Genomic DNA, 25,048 nt, shown 5'->3' on the forward strand with positions numbered 1-25,048 from the left:
AACTTCCATAAAGTATATATTATATTTATTTCAATGAAGAGAATAGAACTAAATTAAAATTTTGGCTTAAAAAGAGAAAATGAAATATCATCAATGCAACTGTAAGTTTTCCACCTATATTTCTCAGTATTACTAAATTTTTTATATGTATCTAAAACAAGGCTATATTATGGAAAGTATATATTAAGTAAGTATATATTATGGAAAATACAAATGGTTCTACAGTTTAATGCCTCACACAATTTCTGATACTAGAAAAAAACTGCAACCTACAAACAAGCAGAAGAAAAACAAATTCTGTGTTAACAATCCTTAATTTTAGAGAGATAAACTACAGCAGTGCTTCTCAACATAGCTGCTAATGACAATCCTGTTATTACTAATTAGCTTTTCATCATTCAAACTTCCATAAAGTATATATTATATTTATTTCAATGAAGAGAATAGAACTAAATTAAAATTTTGGCTTAAAAAGAGAAAATGAAATATCATCAATGCAACTGTAAGTTTTCCACCTATATTTCTCAGTATTACTAAATTTTTTATATGTATCTAAAACAAGGCTATATTAATGGTAACAAAATCTACTATAATGATTTCAACCACATGTACACAAGCGTGTAAATACAGTTACACAAACTTTAGTCCACTAGTTTGAAATTCAAAATGCTTCTTGAAGTAATATTTAAACGTATTAATAAAAAGTGATGGAAAGAATGACAACTTATTTCAATCAAGTAACATCTGTAACTCACCAAATATCTTGAATATAAATGAAGAAAGTGTGTCTTGGGAGAAACACAATCCTGTGAAAAATAAGCAGCTCTGTCATATTCCTGTACATCAAAATAACTTTTTGCTAAAAGGTATTTATCCCATTCCTTCATTGAGTCCTGAAAGAAAAAAAAAGAGAAAATTTTGTTACTTTATTAATTTATGTTCTCTCAGTAATTTAGACAAAGAAGTGATATTAAGGTAAAAGAAATACAGGTAAAAACAGTTTTTTAGTGAAAATATTATACATGCACATTTCTATATAGAGCATTTCCAAGTTTTTAGGTTGGTCAACAACAAATTAAACTCAGCTCCCTTTAATGGTAGGTTGGTATATGTATTAAATCAAGTTGACTAACAATTAACTATATAAGATACTGCATGCTTAAAACAGATTAACATTAAATTTAAACAAAGTTTAAAGATGGAATTTAATAATGCACTATACATTAAAAAATAATTAGTGTCATGGAATAGTAGTGAAAATATATAATTTCTTAATTTAGTGTATTTATAAGTTTTAAGATTAATCTTCTAATAATGACAGTAGGCAAGTTATAAAAAAACAACAACAACTTAGGCTGACAGTTACCTACATTAGATGTAACTCAAAATCAGTAGGCAAGTTATAAAAAAACAACAACAACTTAGGCTGACAGTTACCTACATTAGATGTAACTCAAAATGCACAAGTTTTTTTAACTTAAAAGTGCACATACTGTATATATACATAGATGTATGGTATTATTTACTTTGTTTAACAGTTTGGACAAAAATATAATGGTAAGTATGCCCATGAATTGTAGCATTATATAAACGGCCATGTAGCCATGGCTAACATAATAGTGAGAGCATGAAAGATTAACAAACAGTTAGTCTGAAGTTATGAAAAAAAAACACCCTTGTAATTTTTCTACAAATTAATATATGAAAAATATTTGAAATGGTGTAGACTATACTTATATAATTTAACATTATGAATCTTACCTGCTTATTCAAAACATAAAGAAGAACTAAAAAGAAAATTTTAATATTTCATATGAAATATGGAAACTACCTACATCAGAAGTCTTAAGACTAGCACTACAATGAAAGTGGTCAGTGCCACATTAAGGCCCAGCATATTTCATGTGTGATAACTTATTTCTTGTTTAACATGTGTTTTAATCATTTCTTTGCTGCACTAATATTGTTTTTGTGCAAACAAATTTTTTTTTGTATTACACTGTTATTGTGATAACTTATACATATCCCAGTTTTGCACAAGAACACCATACAGGAATAACATTTCAACAGTGCAATGTGAAAAATGATAATACTTTTAAACAGAAAAATGTATACTATAAAAGAATATGGAAAACTACTATCTTAAAATTGGTAATAGTAGCATCATATGTACATAGACAGATTCCACATACTGTTATTGTTTTTGTGAGATATGCAGAGAACAAATTATCATTTAAGCAAACCAGGGCAATACTGTTAAGTAGAAAAAATTATTCTCACAGGGTTTTCCTGGGTGAAATGGGGATCTTCTTCTGGTGGGATCTGAATACTGGACAAAGCATAGGACATCTCTGCTGACCTGTTGTCAAAAAAAATAAATACATATATTTTTTCATTGATCATATTGACATTTTTTTATGTTTAGAGAAAACCATAGAAAAACAATGGTAACATTGAAATTAATTTAATTAAAAGGTATTTGGTTTCTAGTAATTAGCTTCTTGTAAATAATAATTCTCAGAATGCAGCACTGAAAATACTTATAAAATGCACATTTGTGTGGTTGTACCTCTACTTTATCAAAATGAACTGCACCAGAACACAGCTGTAAGTTGTTTATTTAAACTGTGATTAGCTGTCATCAAATCATTCATACAATTGGCAGTCATATTACTTATTAGTGTTGTAAAAACACTCATTATTCCACGATATAAATGGCACAAGAAAAACTCAGGAAGTTAACATTTTCTTTACTTTGAAATGTAGTTCAGATAGATAACTCTCAATGCACAAGACAAACAGGTAATATCTCACAGCACTATTTAAAATGTTCTGCATATATTCTACCATTCTATAAATGTAATAATGAGTGCCAAACCAGTTTATGATGCAATCAGCATTATACTATACTCCTGTATTAATAAGAGGGCAAGATATCCTCCATGCTACTCACTTTTCCACAAAACAAATAAATAAAATAACAAATGTAAATAAAAGATGATGGGACCAGTGTACAGGAAAAAATTAAATTTACAAGTTTCTCTCTGGAAATAGAGCAACAAAGAGGGAAGCTAAAGGGCTTTGTGGAGGAGGAGGAGAATCCTAATAGGAGCATCAGTTAGTAGGAAACCACATTTATTTCAACCAGGGAATAATACTATTTGCACAATACAAGAAGTATAGCAAGTTATACTGTTATAAAGAACCTCCCACTTAGGGCTAAAGTGTCACAAAGATAGGCAAAATGTAAAGGTTGCTCAACTGGCCTATATGTTTCTGGGGGTTAAGATAACCACGTATGTGTAATGTGGCTACATTAATAAGCCAAGCCATACAGTATATGATAAATACTTACAAGATATACTTATCAGAATGCTTTGACATAGAGGTACGTCATCTCAAACTTATATATTGAGAAAATTCCAAGGTCATCACAACCTCCAGAAATGATCAGGTTCATAGTTTAGGAAGTGGCTTGTATTACATTTCCAGTAAGACACCATTATCCTACTTCTGATTGAGAGATACATCCTCTCAGTCTCATACCTTTGGGAATATGCTCAACTGAAGGGTGAAACTCATATTGACCCCCCCAACAATTTCATACCAGGGTAGTAAGGGTTCTCCACTTCTACCATAGCAAAATGAGAGGGAGGAATTCACAATGAGAGAACATCTGAGAAGTGTGTAGACTGAAAAGAAGTAATATATTATCTGCAAGGTTCAACACTATCAGTCTATGTAATAAGTTACTGTGAAAAGGAGAAAAACAAGAACTAGCCAAGTGTGAGAACACAAACCAGATCCTATACTGTTTTGTTTGGAAGCAGCAGTGCTATTTGGAAGGTAAAATATATAAACAGATGAAGCAGTTTACATAAAACAGTGAAAAATAAGCACAAACAAATAGGCTTAACATTTTCTGTTATCCTCTACTTGATGTGGATTTTTGGAAAGAGATAGACAGTGAAATATCCTCCATTTAGCAACACCAATCATACTGTGGATTCCACGGTCTCAAGTATAAACAGTTTTTGTTAATTGTTCTTTTGTTGATATTTTTTGTGAAAGATGGAAGAAAAATGAAGTAATTAAAGAGTTGCTTTTTTACAGCCTCTGGGAAGATTGGAGAATGATGACTGGAATGACAAACTCCAAAGATGGAAGAAATCACAATATGGTGTAAGTAATGTGATAGAAGGTGTTAAGAGTCATCACATCCCTCACTTGCAGTATCTCATTCAAAGCAAAAAAAACTGTAAGACAATGACGTCGATGGGAGATGACATGAGAAAAATGAAAAGAGTCACTTCCCATACAGGAATGAATAAGCCAGGTGGGATGTATAAACCAAGCAGTTAATATAGAAGGAGATAGTTCATCTAAAATGAAATCCTAGGGAAATGAAAAATATGATGTCAAATATTAAGACAAATGGAAACTGTTTCAATAGAATAAAGGAGATGATCAGGGTTGAATCAATGTATAAGTAAAAAAGGGAAAAAAAAATTATTGGAAAATCATTAGATTATCCTCCCAAGCATTTCAAGTATTGGATATAAATGAATAATCTAGGAATAAAACCAAACAGCCCTTATGATAGAATGGAGGAGGCATTTAAGACAAAATATCAGTAACACATCTCTTCAGAGATAGTTATACAGAGAACAGGTAGCAGTCAAAGATTCCAATACAGGACATGCAAAAGCTATGAAAACCAAATACAGCTTCCATTCTATAAGAACTGGATGAAGAGAACAACTGATTAAAATAGCTCAAATGCCAGAACCACAAGAATAAAATAAGAATACCCAGGGAAATGATGTAAGGTTATAAAAAAAAAAAAGTTAAATAACCTACAGTCATATATTCAGATTAATCATCGTTAAAACACCAGATACAAAAAAGAAAGTGAAATGAGGAAGAGTCAGATAACTTGGAGAAAATGGTGACAAATGAACCAGCATTGATAAATCATCCATTTATTATGATAAAATGCATGGGTAAATGGCTGATAAGAGCAAAAACAGCTACTCTTAAAAAAATAGAAAAATAAAATAAAATAGTTCAAAATAAGATATCCAGACAGCTGCTACAAAAAATGGTAGTAAACCTTTAAACTACTCATACTTCAATGACATTTATGTGAAAAAAATGCTCTGTAAGAGACCCAACACTGAAGATAGTGACAATATTCAGAACCACACCCCACCCAGCAAGAGAGGTATCCATGAACTAATGTTATATATTGGCAGGGTAAAGTAAGATGGATGTTTAGAATCATGTAGAAATGTTTGACCTGCATTGAGTTTTGTTGTTTTTTTGTTTGAATTTTACACAAAGTTATAAAAGGGCAATCTGCACTGGTCATTCTTAATTTAGCAGTGAAAGGCTACAGGGTAAAGCAGCTAGTCATCACCACCTACCACCAATTCTTGGGATTGACCATCACATTATAATATCCACACAGCTAAAACAGCAAGCATGTTTATTGGATGGGGATTCAAACCCGTAACTCTCAGATTGTGAGTCAAACATCCAAGCCACATGGCCTTTCTCAGGCCAAGAGCTGCTATGAAAGCAATGAAGTAATATTCTCATGATTTTTCAGAATTCACTAATGGAGACACAAAAAAAACATGTTCAGAAGAAAGAACAAAAGAGGCAAGAGTCCTGAAAAGAGATGAAACACCATACATAGGAAGAATAGAAGACATGAGAATTACACATTGTAAAAATGTAAAAACAAAGTTGAGTACACCCAAACACGAACAATGTAATACTTCCCAAATCAATCAGATATACTACCTTAAGAGCCTGACTAACCAACTGAAATGAGCAAACTCCCAAAGCAGAAGATCAGAGTAGGTGATATTTCTCAGGATAGGTCCATGATGGGAATCAAGCAACCTCTCAAAGAAGATGAGCCATTTGTTTTGTTTTAAGACTAATACATTTTGAGCGTCACACAAATTTTCTTAAAGAGCTGCAGATTACCAACCCCTGGTGTAGGAGATGCAAAATGTCCATACAGTTGTGGAAATGCAAACTTAACAAATGCATTCTCCAAATGAAAGACCTCAGGAATTAGTTTAAAACAAACAGGCATAAGCCCTGAAAAGCAAAGAGAACTCCTAAAAAAGTCATAATTTCCTACAGTGAAATATATTTTCAATAAATAAATAGCTATTTTAATTCATTGATGCCCACTATATGAAAAAAAAAAATTTTTAAACATGACACCAACCTTTTATCTCCCTTCAATTTTAATTGTAAATTGTAAATTTATTGTAAATGGCTGATTCCACTGTTTCTCTCACAAAAATCATGTGCTAACCCTCCACTAATAAGAGTACAACAAACTATATGGAAGCATGAAACTCCCTTTATTCAGTTCAGCCAAACTATTCCTTTGCATTTTATACGAGATAGAATCAAAGATTTAATGTGGAAATTCAATGAACTTTGAGGAAAAAGCACGTGAAACATGACCTTCCAGAAGATGTATGTCAAGTGTGTGGGTTAAAAAACAACCCTTTTTACTTCAAATGGGACTAGAAGGAGTGTCCCCTTGACATGTAATATAAGCCACCATCATTAACAAGTCAAACTAAAATAAAATCAGTCAACCTATACAAGAAGTAGAAGAAGGTAAACTAAAGCACCTTAGATAAACAAGTGTCTGTGTGTGAAGGAGACCATTATCTTGAGTCCTCCTACTGATAGAACCACATTCCCTTACCTCTGGAGATGAACATCAGAGAAAAGAAACAATCCATAACAGAGCAAGAAACTGGTAAACCTGAAGTCATTGTGAATATGATGAACTAAAAAGACATAAATAAAGAAGGAAGGATGAAAGTGAAGACAAAAAAAACCTCAATTAAAGGCTTGGATAACTGACAACATTTTTTATCACATTTAAGGAGGAGAATGGATGTTCCCAAAGAGACTAAAATGTGAGGAATATAACAAGAAAACTTATCCAATTACTCAAGCCAACTATGGAAGGAGTAGAAGAATATGAAGAGATTAGCCCATTTGAAATGAGTTAACTGAAGCAAGACATCCAACAAATATTGTTGGTGAAATACCCCAAATACATAAGTTAGGTAAAATGTAGACTGCCCCACGAAAGACCCATGAAACTAAAACAAATTCAAAGATCAAGGCATGGAACTGATACCTAATCACATGTTGAAAAAAATCAAAGATAAAAACATACCAAGAGTATTCTCATTCCTGCAGAAACAGCCTACTCATGTGTGATCTAATGTGACACGTGAAAACAAAGGAAGAAACATAAAGTGATTAAGGTGGATTCAATCAATGCAGAACCCCAATCAACACTGAGCAAAAATAATAAATGAAAAAAATCCATAGGTACAGCAAGTATAGGATAGGCAGGTGCTGAAGGTAATAGCTGAAAGAGAAACAAAAGAGCAACTTTCAATCCAAAACTTAGCTGCTAGGGATCAACATCTACATTGGGGTAGGATGAAGGATCTCAGTTGGCACAACACGAGTATGGACAATATATTGGTTGGTATAACTGTAAATCCAAAACTCAACCTCTGGTAACTGATTTCTATGTGGGGGCAAGATGAGGGATTCCAATCACTATGACAGTACACTCAGACAAACTTGTACAGATGTGGAACATCCATTTGGAGGACATCTCATCACCTATACAAGCAAAATACTACCATCATACTCTCAGTTGATCAGAGTCTTTATTGTTTATATTGTATACCTTTCATTAAGGATGATACCTGCATGGTCTATTACTGCAGTGGCTTGGAACTGGAAAGTGGTAAAGACTATCTTACTCCATTGGAAGAAATGGAGGGGGTTGGGGCAAACATGGTGGAGAGCCCAAAGGTGCTTTCACACTGGAGACGATGCAATATGTAACCATGAAACCCTATTCTAAAAAGCAGATAAAGTCTAACTTATTCAACTTAAGGGATGGTCAGCAATCCCCTTCAATTTTACCTATGAAGTCCATGAGCAAATTCAATCCAGAACAGACATATTTATGAAAAAGGATATCATTAAGATTAACCTATGAGCAATCTTGAGAAATACCCCATCTTTATGCAATTGTAATGAACTACATGTATTTTGTAGCCATAGATATTATCAAAGTGAAGTCAACATGGCCTTACAGTGTGGGTTTGAGTACAAGTCTAGATAGGCATCACTCATCATAGATTAAGATCCTGGTGGAAGCATTGGACAGGCCCCTGTAAAATAATATATATCACAAAATAAACAAAACTACCCAATTACAATCTCGATGAAGAGTGAAGAATGGTAACAAATCATGATGAGGAAGAAAGAGTTACTCAAAGGAGATAATGGAAGATGAATGTATGAGTTGTAGTCCCAGTGATCAATTGACAGTGGGACTGAGATGCAGATAAAAAGGTAAGGTGCCTGAACGGAGTGAAGACACCAGGAATTGATTACAGGAAGAAAGAGTCAAGGAAAAAATGGCCAATTGAATTACAAGCTGAACCCAATGGGTAAGAAAGGAGAGGTGGGAAAATCAAAAACAGAGAAGTGGTGCAAAAAAAAGAACCTGTGGGAGATGGAGTTAATGGAAGAAAATCTTGAAAGAAATAAAGCAACTCAGAGCATGTAAACTGGAAATAAAGGTAGAAGATATGAAAATAAAAAAATATTCAAACTGAGCCCCCAAAGTGTAGGTTAGTAAAATTTATCCAGAACAAAAAGAGTACATCTAGCCAAAATGGCCAGAAAAACAGATTTGTGCTGATCAGAAAGGATCAATTAGAAAGACCTGACACAAATTGACATGGATAATCAATATTACCTTGATAAGAAAAGTGCTGGAATAAAAAAACTAAAGTTATAAACTAGACCTAATTCAGCCTGAACATATTAACAGGGTGAGTAGATGATGCACTGGAGGCCAAAATCAAAAGAGGTAACTTGAAATTAAGAAAAGTCAAACATTTCCTGTAGAGGGGAACCCAACATGAGACAAAGCAATTGAAAATTTGAGGACTGAGAAGCCACTCCCTGGAAGAAAGTGCACTTGGACCGAAAAGGCAATCTGCAACAAGGATGAAAGTATCTAGAACAGGACATACCAGATGTGCGAGTCCAAAAGGGAGATTTACCATTTACCACAAAGGAAACAAAAATGAGCACCCCCTTTGCAAGTGATATAAGCTATAAACATCAGATAGTCTGAATGAAACATTGGTAAAATCTGGATAAGAGGAAGAAAACTAAAGCATATTGGATTGCCACAAGTGCAAGGGTGTCAACATGGTAAGATATTTCACCAGTAGACCATTGTCCTGAAAGCCCCTGCTGGTCAAGCTGCCAAAAGACATATGGAACCAAAACAAGTCCAAAGGGCAAGGCATGAAACTGGAACCAAATCATAGGATGAAAAAACCCTGAGACTGAATCCTGGAAAATAAAAAATTAGAACTTGTAGCATGGGCATTTCTCAGTCCTATAGACATATTCACCTGATAGTGAACAAATACATATTAAAACACACAGAAGAACTAAGAAGTGATTGAGGCAGAATCAACTAATTCAGAACTTCAATCAGCACTAAGCACAGATGATTTGTTTTGGTTTTGTTTTGAATTTCGCACAAAGCTACACGAGGGCTATCTGCACTAGCTGTCCCTAATTTAGCAGTGTAAGACTAGAGGAAAGGCAGCTAGTCATCACCACCCACTGCCAACTCTTGGACTACTCTTTTGCCAATGATTAGTGGGACTGACTGTCACATTATAATGCCCACATGGATGAAAGGGCAAGCATATTTGGTGTGAAGGAGATTATAACCCACGACCCTCGGATTACGAGTCGAGTGCCTTAACCACCTGGCCATGCTGGGCGAGCATACATGACAAACGGAGAAACCCATAGGTAGGACAGGTACAGAATGGGAAGGTACTGGACATGGAACATGAATAAAGATGGCAATGACTGAGAGTGCACTAAAAGAAAAAAAAATTATATATAACATTACGAATATATCACATGATGCATATGAAGAGGAGCAGCCCCAAATAATAGAATGATGAAGAACAAATAGTACATAACAATGTCTCACCCTAAAAGATCCCAAAAGCAAAGAAACCATGTGTGAAGGGAAAGAACTAAAGATGGAAAATTCCCCAACAAGAAAAGGAGGAGAAAAATGTATCCCACAAAAAACCCCTTAGATATTGGTGTAATAACTAAGAAAAGAGACATAAGGTAGAAAGTTCTTGTAGGAGAGTCGAGAGGATAAGATGAAGCTGATAAACTAAGTGAGAGATGAAACAGATAGAAATAACAAAAACTGCTCCCTCCCCTCCTACATGCAACAAAGATTCTATGCACAAAGAATCAAGAAAGCATGCCTGAAGGTATGCTAAGGCATGCAAGTATTCTCTCCCAAAAGAAAGAAAAATTCTCATCATGAAATAATTTCAGGAAAAGGATGAAAAATTATACTGTGAAATGTATAAAAACAAAAGGTAAGTTAAGCCTAGCAGATTTTGGAGTAAAGGCTTGGAAAGGCAAGTGATAATGAGGTGGAAGAAACCTGACAAAACCTAGGTTGTTCTGAACAGGTTCAGTAGTTGTAGGAGAAAGACAAGCAATATTTGGAAAAGATAGGCAGGTCTCAGGCCCCATAGGTCCTCAAAAATTAAATTAATTGTAAGAAGTACAAATTATAATGAACTATGAAAATGAAATACTTAATATAATATACATTTAAGTAAATGTGTAGTGATATAAATGTGTATCAAATGTTGTATGTTGAAGAAAACATTATATGTAACCTAAATATCAACTTACCTATATGATGAACTACAGGTAAGTGAAAATAACAGACACTTTTTAAGCCTAATCAAACCATGCAGGACAAAGTACATCATTAAGCACTAATTTTAAAAAAACTTCACCAAAGAATAATATGCACAATATTGGAAAAGTGTGAACCCTGGCTCCAGGAGTCTAAACAATATTAACATGAAGAAGTATAAAAGATAAATAAAAACAAATATTTTATGTGAAAATATATCAAATACTTATCAGATATATCATATTGTTACATGTACCCTCACCTACATAAGCACTAACCTCTTTACAAAATGTCTATAGATTAGTAAGGCAAGATTTTCCCCAAGTAAAACCATACAAACTATTCAACAGAATTTTAAACTTTGTTAAATAACTGCAAAGTATCTTTTTTCCCACCACTGACATAAGGTTATAATTACTGGGACAATTTTTATTATCTCCCATGAAAATAGATGTGACAGTAGTCAACATCCAATCTTATTGCATCTACCATCTATTGAAGAACTAAGAAAAAATAGGAGCAAGTGGTTCATACATCAATCCTTAACCTTCATCAAAATCCTTTGGTAATTATTATTTGACTCAAAGCTTTTTTGTTCTTTAAACTTCCCAACTGCTTTTTAACAAACTCAGAATAGCAACTATTCAGGATGATGAATATTGATTAAATCTTCATTAGTATATTCATAAAAAAGTAGAATTTAATAACCTGGCCACCTCATAATCACTGGATATTACCCTTCAAAGGAACTACTTCAATCTCAACGGTTTGCTTACTCTTAATGCATTTAACTGAAATCCTTACTATTAATTTTTCCATTTTCAAACAACCTGTGTTTCATACATTTCCAAATTCCTCATTTAAGCAGTTATTTTGATCTTTTATAATCTTCCAACATTGCAATTACACTTCTTACATTTATAATGCTATCCTCAATACTTACTGTGAGACACCATTTTCTCACTTGCAACTATTTTTTCTATAACAAACTTATTTGGGATATTTATGAACCTTTTTAAAAATATTTTAAAAATTATTTAATATTATTTTTTCATATTTGATCAGTATCTTCAATCAAATTAGTTGCCCAATTTACAGCAGATAGGTTTTGTATCACCCTTTAAGTATTATTTTTGAAACTTTGAACTGAAATCTCATTATTCTTTAACTCTATATACAGCAAAACTTCAAATGTAACTTCGTAATGATCATTTGCACCTAGCCATTCTCCAGTCTGTCAATTACTGTCAACTATTTATGTACTATAAGTTAGCAATAAATTTAAAATACTATTTTCTGAATCAGGTTCCCTACTCAGTCAGTGAAGAAAACAATTCTGAACAGTTTATAAGAATGTTTTGTTCATAATTTTACTCTAAAATTTCTATGTTTGTATGTTTGAAGTTAAAATTTCTTATAATTATAACTTCAGTAACATACAAATTCTTTATTTCATTGCATAAGTTTCTCATTAATTTAATCAGTTTCATGTGGTTGTATCTAAGAAATTCCAACTAAAATCCTTCTCTTACAACCACTAACAAACTAACTAGTTTCAACTTTAGTGCTTAACTTTCATGTCTTTAATTTGTATAGAATGTAACTCAAACTTTATGTATAAAGCCACTCCTCATTTTTACTACTATATCACCATTAAACATCCTATAGCTCCATATTTCAATTGATTGATTGATTTAGTGTTTTATGGCACAAAGCAGCTAGGCTATCTGCGCCAAACGTCCAGTAAAAAGGTAAAAATAAATTAAATGTAGTAAAATACAGAAAAGGAAATGAAGGTAAAACAAAACATCATTGAAAAACAGAAAAAAGCATAAAACCAATGTTGACACCTAGTTTACAATGGTAAGAGAAAAAGCAGAGTAAAAGAAGTTGTAAAGTACTTACTCTAGCAAAATGGTAATGATCATAACCTGCCAAGAAGACTAACAGGTAAGTTCAAGAACCACCGTCAGTCACCTGAAGTTGGCCTTTCCAGTCCTGGTTCTGGGTTATGTGTCATAGCAGCCATTATCAAAATGTAAAATAATAAAAGTTTTAAAAGACACATAGCAAAATCGTAATAATGAGTAGCCAAATGTCCAGTAAAAAGGTGAAAGTAAAGTAAATGTAGTAAAATTTGTAAAAGTAAACAAAGGTAAAACCAAAACAGCAATTAAAAAGATAAAATTGCATAAAACCGATGTTGACATCCAATCTATAAAGTTGTAAAGAACTTCTGTAGCAGAATAGTAATGATCATAACCCGCCAGGAAGACTAACAGGCAAATACCAGAACCACCGTCAGTTACCTGAAGTTGGTCTTTCCAATCCTGGTTCCGGGTTATGTATCATTATGGCCAGTACCAAAAGGAAAAGTAATAAAAGTTTAAAACACATGCAGCAAAATTAGAATAACAACTCGCCAGGACAACTAACTGGTAATTCAAACAGACAGTTCAAACAACAGTGTTAGTAACCTGAAGCTGGCTTTTCCAGTCTTGGTGTCAAGTTATTTAATGTTTTGGCAATTTTTCAATGTCAAATTGAACTAGAGAGAATGAAACTGTGAAAAGGGAACCACAATTAAAAAGGTGTAATTAATAAATATCCAACACTTAAATGAGATTAAAAAGATTAATGGCCTTTAAAAAACTAAAAACTTTATCAAGGTGGACAGTGTCACCATCACCAATAACACTGTCCAATGTTACAGATAAACCCTGAGAAAAAACATGTTTAAAATAGTGCGTTTTTTCTCGTAACGAGGGCAAGAAAGTAAAATGTGGCTGATAGTGATTTGAGTGTTACACAAACTACACACTGGTGCATCAGTTCCAGATAAAAGAAAACGATGAGTTAAAAACTGTGACCAATGGGTAGTCTAGTTAGAACAACTTCCTCCTTCCGAACCTTATGGAAGCTAGGTGGCCAAAGGCCAAAATAGGGTTTTATTTGAAAAAGCTTGTTGTCTCGTTGCTCACTCCAAGTGGACTGCCAGCTGGCACGGAGCCGAGCCTTGAATACAAGACCATAGTCCATGTACGGAATACGCACAGTGGTGATAGTGCCGGAGCAGATAGATTTAGCTGCAGTGTCTGCAAGCTCATTCCTGCGAATATCAACATGACCTGGTATCCAGAAAAACTGGATAGAAGTAGCAGTTAATGAGAAATGGGCCAGTCGGTTTTGAATATCAGTGAGAACAGGGAGTGAGCCAACGTGTAGTGATTCCAGGGCCAGTATAGAACCAAGCGAGTCAGTATAAATAGTGCAGTTGGAGTACTGCTCAGCTTTAATATGATCCAGGGCATACAGTTCAGCAGTGAACACAGAAGCTGTAGAGGGGATTCTGCGCGCAACCACCGAACTGCAGCAAGCCATAGCAGAGCCCACTGAATTACCTGATTTGGAACCATCTGTATAAATGGGAACGGAATGATTGTTTGAAAGATGTTCATTAAATAAATGACGGTACTTCCAATCTGGAGTATCTGTCTTTTTCAGATGACTGAAAGAAAGATCACATTTGGGGGCTGTAATAAGCCATGGTGGGATGGGCTGACCTGTGGAATCTGCAATGTTATCCAAGGACAGACCCAAGTCATCCAATTGAGCCTGGATGCGAAGGCCAAACGGAGCAATGGCAGATCGTCTGTTCTGAAAAAGTATGGCCCACTGAGGAAGGAAAATACATCCCCAGGTGGGATGCTTTGGTAAGGAACAACGTTTCAAAGAATATAGTAAAGATAGTTGCAAAAGGGGAAGGTGCAGAGAAGGTTCTTGAGATTCATCGTATAAGCTTTGAACTGGAGAGGTGTGGAAAGCCCCAGTTCAGGGTCGAAGTCCTCGTTGATGAATGGGGTCTAGCATCTTTAAGACCAAGGGTCTGGCAGAGCCATAGATCACTGATCCATAGTCGAGTTTTGATCGAAAAAGAGCAAGATATACCTTTAACATAGAACATCGATCTGCTCCCCAACTGGTGGTAGAGAGGACACGGAGGATGTTCAGTGCTCTTGTGCATTTGACTGACAGGAGATCTGAAAGTCGTCGACATACAGCCCCTTCGCAATAGTGAGAGGGAGTTGTGATGGCATTTATCTTTATACTGAAAAGTGTGACACTCAAAACACAGCCCTGAGGGACTTCAAGTTCCTCTACAAAAGAACGGGAAAGTGTCGAGCCCACACGAACTTGAATCTCCTGTTCATTAAAAATTTTTTTAATAAACATGGGTAAATGGCCACATGACCCATATGTATGGAGGTCTCGCAAAACGCCATACCTCCACATTGTGTCATAAGCTTTCTCAATGTCAAAGAATATTGATACAAGATGTTGGCATTTGAGAAAGGCTTCTCTGATTGATGTTTCAAGTCGAATTAGGTGGTCTGTGGTGGAGTGCTGTCGTCAGAACCCACACTGGGTGGGCGAGAAACCAAACAAGACGAGCATTAACCATCCTTTCTAAGGTCTTACAGAGATAGCTCGTCAAAGCAATTGGACGGTAGTTTGAAGGAATCTTGGGATCTTTCCCTAGTTTAGAGAAAGGTAAAATAATAGCCTGGCATCAGGAAAAACATTCTCCTGCCAGATCCGGTTAAAGACTATTAGAAGGACATCAAGAGAAGCAGGAGATAGATGGTGCAGCATGTCATAGTGTACATCATCAGGTCCAACAGATGTACTGCCACACTGATGAAGAGCCATTTTCAGTTCCACCAGTGAAAAGGGACAATTATAGTCAAAGAGACAGTCAGTTCAAAAGGAAAGAGGTGAACGCTCTGCCCGAGTCTTGACAGCCAAGAAGGTGGAGGAACAAGCAGAAGTGCTAGATACCCAGCAAAAGCTTTCACCTAGAGTATCAGTGATGTTCCAGACATCAGCCACCTCCTGACCATCAGAGAGTAAGATCGAGAGAGGGACAGAATTGTAGTGCCCACTGACCTCTCGAATCTTGTCCCACATGACCTTGAAACTGGTGGTAGAAGATATGCTAGTTGTGAACTTAATCCAAGTTTCCTTCTGGCTTTGACGTCTTACCCACCTAGCATGTGCACAGGCCTGTTGGAAAGCGACACGCGGTTCGAAAGTGTGGGATATCTACGAAAAGTATCCCAGGCCTGTTTTTTAGCCTTCTGTTCTAAGTGGCAAGCAGGATTCCACCACGGACGAGGATATCGTGGAAAACGTGTCAAGGTTTTAGGAATACACTTAGCAGCTGCTTGTATAATACAGCCAGTTACCGCTGCCACACAGTCGTCTATTGATGGCTGATTCACGATGGCAGGATCAAGTTCTGCGAGAGCAGTGAAAGTGGACCAGTCTGCCTGATCCAACTTCCACCAGGGCATGCTGGTAGGGTGGCATCGACCAAGGCCAGTCTCTCTCAAAAGTATAGGAAAATGATCACTGCCTAGAGGATAATTGTCAACTCTCCATGAAAAATGGGAGAATAATGAAGGGGAGCAAACTAAGAGATCAATAGTGGTAAAGGACTGACTAGGAGCATGAAAATAAGTGGAAGAACCAGTGTTGAAAAGAGAAAGATTGTGATCAGAGAGCATACGCTCTACAGAGCGACCCCCTCCCATCAATAACAACACTTCCAAAGAGGGGATGATGTCCATTAAAGTCCCCCAGGAGTAGAAAGGGAAACGGCAACTGTTCAACGAGAGCATCAAGGTCTGATTGATCATATGTCTCTCCAGGAGACAGGTAGAGAGAACAAACAGTGATGGTATGACCCAAGGAAACACGGATGGCTACGGCCTCCAAGGGTGTGTTGAGTGACAAAGACAGGGTGGGCACATGCTGATCAACCAATAGTGCCACCCCTCCATGTACTCGTACATCACACAGCCTGTCATTTCTGTATAGAGAAAGCTGCCGAATGGTGACTGTATCAGCAGGTTTTAGAAATGTTTCTTGTAAGGAAAGACATACAGGATGGTAGGAAACAATCAGTGTTTTGATATCATACAGATTAGAACGTAAACCTCGACAGTTCCATTGTATCAAGGTGGCCATTTTTTAATGACGGGTAGGCGAAGTGACTGGAGAACCCTTCTATTTACGGCCACGTCTTTTTTCCTTACTGTCCTTAGTCAGAGGAGGTCTATCAACCTCCATGGATCCTGCCCTGGGTCAATTAGGCAGGTCTTTGTTATTGGAAGGGGATTCCAGTGACTGAGGACGAGAACGAATAATTGTTTTGCCTCTTGGGGTGGGAGAAAAAGATGTATCAGAAGAAATGCCTGTATTTGAAACTGAAGGACGTGGATCTTGAGATTTGTTGGAATGTATGGGAGGAACAGAGATGGGTGTGGAAGTCGATTCATCCACCTTTTTAACCATGGAGGTCAAAAGGCTTTTCATTTGTTTTGAAAACGATTCTCTTGGAGACGCAGAGAGATCTGTCTGCACTCCCACAGTAGTTGTGGAACGAAGTGCAGCAGCATATGTCCGAGATTGAGTGGCGGGCAGCAATTTCTGAGCCTCAGGATAACTAATGTTATGAGTCATTTTCAAACGCTGCATCTCTTTTTCCTTCAACCATTTTGGGCAAGAATGAAAGTAGGAAGGGTGGGAACCATTGCAGTTGACACAATGTGGATCTGTGTGACACTCATAGGCATCGTGGTCCTTGCCACCACAACAAGCACATGTCAGGGAACCACAACATGATGTCTTTGAGTGGCCGAACCTCTGACATTGGAAACATCGAAGAGGGTTTGGAATGTATGGCCGTACCCTGCAAGTTAGATAACCTGTCTTGATGGTGGCAGGTGCACGTGATGATGTAAATGTCAAAATGAGGGTATTTGTTGGCGGTGTGACTCCATCTTTGCGAGTGGAAATGCACCTCACTGCAGAAACTTCTTGAGTGGAGAGACCAGCGAGAATCTCTGACTCGGGGACATTCTTCAAATCCCTCTCAACAATAACTCCTTGTGATGAATTTAAGGTAGCATGAGGGGTAACCTCAATAGGTATATCCCCAATTGCGGTTGAATTCAAGAGGAGTTCACTGTGGTGGGTTGTGGATGTTTCAACTAATGTCTCCAGATCAAAGTTTCTTTACTGACTTTGGAGAGCAAGCAAGACCCTCTAGTCCCTTTTGAATAAAAAAGGGGGACAATTGCCCAAAAGGTTTTTCTGAAAGAAAATGTAATATAAGAAAATGAGGTACGTGTGTTACAGATGGTGAAGATTGCTGCTCAGAGTCTTCAAGACATGGTCGCTTACCTATTGACTGTTTTTTCACTATTTTATTTAAATTTTTTGAAGGAGGATTCATAGGAAAAAAGAAAAATTTTGGTAACCACTGACCCCACTCACCATGGAGCCTTACGAGGGGACACACTACAATGTCATGCAAGGATATTGCAGCAATGCCAGGGTTTCATGAGCACTATACCCAAACACCAGCATCAGACACAATGTCCACAACACCCGTTGAGAACTTCCAACACTGGTACTTGGTTGACTTTAGCCCAAGTGGACCAGCCGATTGACCCAAGGGGGGCCACCCAAAGGCCGCCCGTCTACAGGAATTCAAGGCCAAAGTGGTATGTTAGGGTTGGACCCCCCAACCACCAGGATCCTCTCCTCCCCTTCACGGGTTTCCACACACTGCAAACACCTGGGTGGATGTTTGGATTCCAGAGAAGGTAACCAGACAGAACAGAACCTTCCCTGGGAGGTCCCCTCACCACGTACAGGATACAGGTGTGGATACACCGAGGGGCCATATTTCAAAGAAAATTTTTTTTTTTACCAAAATTGTCTACATTTAACCAGAGTTCAGTTATTCCCATTACATTAAAAGCCTTTGTTCTGATCAGTGTGTTAAAATCATCCATTTTATTTCTTATACTTCTAGCATTTAAAGTTTAGCCTACCATTAAAATTACTTTTGAACTATGTTTCTATATTATACTTTTCTCTATACGTGATTTTCAATTCATTATTGTACCCCTTACAACCGTATAGATCTAGTTTAAAACTACCCTAAAATGCTATTAATGGGTATTAACATCTTTAATGCAGTATTTTTTAAACTGTGATACATAAATATAGGAAATATAGTGGTCAGTGAAGTGATACAGAAAATAAAAAGGTAAAAATAAATAAAATAAGAAAAAAACTTTCTACATAAGCATTTAAAACTAACAAAGCAAAAAAAACACAATATTTTCACTATCAGAATAATAAAGATTTGCAAGTTGTAATAATCTGAAGAGTGGCATGCCAGTTTCAAAAACTTAGAACCACTGTTTTAAGGTTTAAAAACAATTCAGCTGATTACTAAGGAAAATTTTGATGACAAAGAAACTGATTTTTAGAAAATTAAGTTCAGAAATGACTTGAATGGGTAATGAGAGAAACTTTATAACAACTGAAGAACAAGCTAATCATCAAGTACAAGCAGTCTGAATACACTTATGGCTCATTAACTATAATCTTGGTAGATACATAGCCTAGAATTTGACATCTTACATAACATATGCAGGTTCCTTTCTACAGATATCTTAATTTCAAAATTACACTAAACCAGTTAAATCCTAAAGCCCTAATGGTCAACTCTGATGTAGTGTTACTTTTCATTGAAGTTCCTATCAAGAAAGCCTGAAACATTGCACCTGACCTCTACTATAATGACCTAAATCTTTTGAATTACCATACCCTGTACACTTTTTGTTTTCCTCTTACAATTCACAAAAAAACACTTTACTTTCAATAACAAACATTTTCTTGAAACAAATGGTTTAAGCATGGACAACCTTGTTTCACTTGTTGTCACCAATATATTTATGATAAATGAAAATACAAACCATACAATCCATGCTTTACCCTTCCCTACACTGGCATAGCTATATCAATGATACTTTTAAACAGTTTCACTTCTATCAAACACACACTTTCTTTGAACATAAGCTCCATTCACCAAAACATTAATTTTAATATTAAATATGAAAATGAAAACAAGTTATATTTTCTTAATTTAACATCATTAAATCCAATGCACAGTTCAAAATCAGAATGTGTCAAAAATTAATCATTCACAAAATTCTGTCTATGGCTCCAAACAAAAATCAATATAGTGAAAAACCTTATAAACCCAGCTTCAAGACTTTGCTCAACTGACCATACAGACAAATAAATCAACTTTATAAAACATTCCTTCATTCATACAAACAAATTTCCACCAATACTGTCAAAATATTTTCAAACATCCACCAGAACATTAACTTCAACACTCAGCTCATAAACAAAACTGATACTGATATGACAAACAAGAATACATTACACTACAGTTTACCATTTGTCCCTGAAATTAGTTCAAAAACAATTCAAACTTAAAGAAAAATTATGATTAAACACAAAATTTCTGTCAACTTCAAATTCACTCAAAAACCTAGCACTAAACTAGACATTACTAAATAAAAATTATATAGAATCACATAATACCAATGTCATTTATAAAATAACATGCAATAACTATCTAGAATTCTACATTGGCGAAACTGGAAAAAACCCAAAAAAAACAGGTTCACTGAACATAATAAAAACCTTCCCACATTTACCATTACAACAGTTTAAAAACCACATAATGTCTATATAAGATACTGTAATTTTAAATAAACAAACAAAATAGAAGCCATCTAAACTGACATAAAACAGCCCTAGTCTAAATCAGCACCTCAGGGTAGTATGATACTTTTTCTAAGCTGTTAATCAGTCTTTGGTCACATAACCTCTCTGTTCCTGTGTCTATGCAAACTACTTGTACCTGATGATAGCATAGGCTTATAGAAACTTTAACATTTGTAATAGTTATTTTTTTTCACTACCCATTTAAGTTGTTTCTAAATTTTATTTATTGTGGAAGATGTCATTTGAGAGCATAAACACTACTTTTAGTACTATGTTTTGGCCAAATATTGGAATTTCTAAACATTTCCCAAACTGAGAAGATTTAGGTACGAAACGTGAATCAGGTAATTAGTTTTCTGACATTTATTATTTTAAACTTTTAGTGAGGCATCTGATGAAACACCATGGACATCTTTATTTGTTACTATAAGAAAAAAGAAAGAAACCATACTGAATGTTAAATAAGTACAATCAGTTAGCAATATCAATCACAAAGACAAAGAAATAAATACTTCTAAATCCAAAAGCAAAACTTTATTTTAAAATATTAGCTTAAGAATGTAAGCATAAAGCTTCAAACAAATGTAAACTGACTCAAAATAAAATAATAAAATTGTCCATGCTGCTTTACACTTCAATGTTAGTTTAGAATTCATGGTAATGTTTTATTACGATCATTTGTAATACTAATCTTGCCTTATATATGTAAAAACGGCTGGTTTCGGCTGAGAAATTTTTTTTATATAGAAGAGCCAACAACGTTTCGACCTTCTTCGGTCATCGTTAAAAGGTCGAAACGTTGTTCACTCCTCTACATAAAAAAATTTTCTCAACCAAAACCAGCCGTTTTTACATATATATTTTTCTCTACAAGTGGGTTTTTCGCCATCACTAATCTTGCCTTATTCTGGTTCTTCTGATACTGTGTCACTCTTATTGTTGTTTATATCTTAATATAATTGATCTTTAAAGAATTAGCTGAGAATGCACGTGTAAAATTCGGACAAAATGTAATTTGGTTTAACATAAATTAAAAGTAAAAGTAGTCTTCGCAGTCCTTCACAGATCGCTACAGAAAACAGCGTTAGTTTAAAACTCATGGTAGGTACCACTGATATTATATTACTACTACTAGCATTAGTACTGTAGAACTAATTTCGCCTTATTCTAACTTCTCTGATGTTTATTGTTATTTAAATCTCGATATTTTTTTTTATCTTTATCAAAAATATACCATTTTGCACTCTGTCTGAGACCTCTCGAAGAGCAATCATAATGTGCCTTTAGCAGATCTCGTTTAACTGTAAACAAATTCCATGTCGAAATGGGCGCCATTTTAAAACTGACAGAAACCTGTCTCAAACGATTATTGACATTTATATTCTCATTAAATTAGGCAAAAATATATAAGCGCCAAGTTCATCCCATGATCAGATAATTCTAAATGATTTAATTCAATTGGTAATGTGGGAAATAATTTGTATGTCAACACTATGCAAGGTAATGCATAGGAGTTATCGTAAATTGGTTCACACGTGTTGTATAATTGGAACCAATTAAATAAAAGGACTGAAGAACTATTCGGTTTTGTGTTTTATGACTATCTGCGCCAGGACTGGAAAAAAAAACAAACAGGTCCATTAAAGTACTTTCCCCTCTTCCACCAACTCTGAGGTTTGTTTGTTTGTTTTGAATTTCACGCAAAGCTACTCGAGGGTTATCTGCGCTAGCCGTCCCTAATTTAGCAGTGTAAGAAGGCCACCCACCACTAACTCTTGGGCTACTCTTTTACCAACGAATAGTGGGATTGACCGTGACTTTATAACGCCCCCACGGCTGAAAGGGCGAGCATGTTTGGTGCGACCGGAATTCGAACCCGCGACCCTCGGATTATGAATCAAACGCCTTAACACACTTGGCCATGCCGGACCCATGAAGAAAAGAAAAAGAAGATAATCTTGATGGTAGGAAAGGAGTGGAGTTTAAAAAATATTAACAAGTGGATAGCAGATAATATTTTAATATTTTCTACTAACTTTTTTAACGACGGGAAAATGCTTCCCTCACATTGCAGCAATATGCAAACTTTTATTTCTCAATATTTTAGTTGTAAAACCATTAGTTATTACAGCAGAGGTGGTTAAGGCGCTCGAGTCGTAATCCGAGTGTCGCGGTTTTGAATTCCTGCCCCACCAGCTATGGGGGTACTATAATGCTACAGCCAATCCCACTAGTTGCTGGTAAAAAAGTAACTCAAGAGTTTGCAGTGAGTGGTGATGACTAGTTGCCTTTCTTCTCGTATAGCTTTGCCCAAAATTCAAAAACAAACACTGCAGCAGTTGTGAAATAATTTATTTTAGATACAATAATCTCTTTAACCACAACTGCAAAAAGTATCACCTCACTTTCGAAAGGAAAGTTACTAAACTGAAAAGAAAAAAGTGCGATTTATTTTTCTTTTTTCTTAGTCAATTAAAATATATAGTTTGAAATTGGAACTTTTTTGTTTATATTTAATCTAAAACGTGTGAAACCAACTTACACGGTAATATTCCATAATACTTAACAATAATAATATGAGCCGAAAGGCCGATTTTGAATCGTTTGTTGATTGTCACGTAAAGCTACACGAAGGTATCTGGGGGTATTTGTTTCCAATTTTGAAGTGATAAGCTGAAAGGAAGATAACTAGTCAACATCAACAACAAGCAACACTTAGGCCTTCATATTATAATGCTTTCACTGTTAAAAGAGTAAGGATGTTTGACGACTGGTTTCGATTCTGCGACTCGCAAGTTTCATGTCGAACGCTCTCTACCAAATCAGAGCAAACCTCGAATATATAATAAAAATAAAAACATGAGTTATCTTAATCTTTGTTTGTTTGTTTCTGAATTTCACGCAAAGATACATGATAGCTATCTGTGTTAGCCGTCCCTAATTTAGCACTGTAGGAGTAGAGGGAAAGCAGATAGTCATAACCACCCACCGCCAACTCTTGGGCTACTATTTTACCAGCGAATACCATTATAAAGCTCCCACGGCTAAAAAGGTAGGCATTTTTGATGTAACGGGGATTCCAACCTTCGACCCTCGTATTACGAGTCGAGTGTCTATTACCTGAATCAGTGAGCAAGAGTGTGAAAAATTGAAAAGTATAGAGCTTCAGTCAGCTCATGCGGAACCCACTTGTCCAGCTTTTTTCCTTTCCAATCGCACAGAGATAATTCATGATGCTTGATATGCTTGTGACTAACCTTTCTGCAAGTTCACGTACTGTTGTGTAAGGGTCTGTCTCAACTGTTTCCCTTAATGTGTCTTCATATAAGGATGGCTTCCTTCCACGACCTTCGTGGTCTTTAAGGCTTTCATCTCCATGTCGAAACCTTTGGAGCCAACGCTGAATTGTGCGTGCAGTAACAGATCCACGACCGAATGCTTGGTTGATGTCCCATGTAATTTTGGTAGCTTTTCGTCCAAGATCGTAGAGAAAAATCAGACGAAAGTCCATCTTATCCATACTGCCTTGAGGGTTGCGAAACTCACGCTGAGTAGAGTTGAAACAACGGACAATTAAGACACTTTGTAAACGACAAACGTTGAATTAAACCAACCAATCAATGATAAGTTACTCAATATTCAGCTTTTAAATGCTATAGTTAGAATTCCAACGTTTATTTCTGGACAACCTAATAGTTTGTTTGTTTTACGTTAAGAATAAAGTTACACAATGGGATATTTGTGATCTGCCTATCACAGGTATTGAAATTCGGTTTTTGGCATTGTAAGTCCGTAGACACTGTGCCACTAGGAGGAGCAGAATATTTCGTAAATATTTTTTGTCACATTTTTGTTAAAAGGTTATATTCATACCAGAAAATTCAACGACTAACAATCGGAATTGTAACTGTTTGAAAAATTTAATTTTGTAGATAGTTTTTAGACTTGGATTGAATTTTCTTTGGAGCATAGAAAAATAAGAGATGACTTAGTTAAAATATTAAAAATTATTAATTAAGGGATGGGAAAATTATAAAATTTAGGAACTAAAAATAAATTTAAAACACTGCTGAAGAATATACTTTCAAATAGAAATGCTTATTGAGTGCAGTAGTATAGGAATAAGTGATCAATAGATTGCAGCCTGCATAGTTATGACTGTAACTTCTGTGGCAAATATAGCAAAAATTAAAGGAAAAACTGCTGAATATGGTTTGCGGAATATCAACTCGACCACTATAAAGTAATTGCTCTACTATGGCTAATTTAAAAAAAAACTGTGTTTAAAAAATACACATAAGGCCTCAAATGCTTCACCCAGGGTCTCAAAGATGCTAGTACAGGATCACATATCAATGCAAAGAATTTCAATTGTACTACAGTTCATAGAATCCATAGCGGATTTTTTTCAATCTTTATTATAGCTACTATTATTTGACGATTTTCTCGGTGTTTTTAGCATTAACACTGTAGGTAACCGGTATAAAAAATAAATAAAATATACAAATATTGTCACATCTTAGAAGATCAAGATGAATA

General features: G+C 35.4%; 1 protein-coding gene across 3 annotated transcripts in view; it reads right to left on the bottom strand.

Annotated features, from left to right (window-relative positions):
* The window catches only part of Cdc23 (cell division cycle protein 23), a 115,200-nt gene extending 93,326 nt beyond the window's left edge, over nt 1-21,874 (bottom strand). For all 3 annotated transcript variants that reach the window (XM_076461006.1, XM_076461007.1, XM_076461005.1), the window contains exons 1-3: nt 21,744-21,874; nt 2,281-2,359; nt 756-893 (exon numbers count right to left, since the gene is read on the bottom strand). In XM_076461006.1, the coding sequence (XP_076317121.1) occupies nt 756-893; nt 2,281-2,359; nt 21,744-21,844 (318 nt within the window). In that variant the 5' untranslated portion in view covers nt 21,845-21,874. The remainder of the gene's footprint in view (nt 1-755; nt 894-2,280; nt 2,360-21,743) is intronic.
* Nucleotides 21,875-25,048: the final 3,174 nt, after the last annotated feature.

The sequence above is a fragment of the Tachypleus tridentatus genome, chromosome 10, assembly GCF_004210375.1.
Source record: "Tachypleus tridentatus isolate NWPU-2018 chromosome 10, ASM421037v1, whole genome shotgun sequence".
Taxonomy (NCBI): Eukaryota; Metazoa; Arthropoda; class Merostomata; order Xiphosura; family Limulidae; genus Tachypleus; species Tachypleus tridentatus.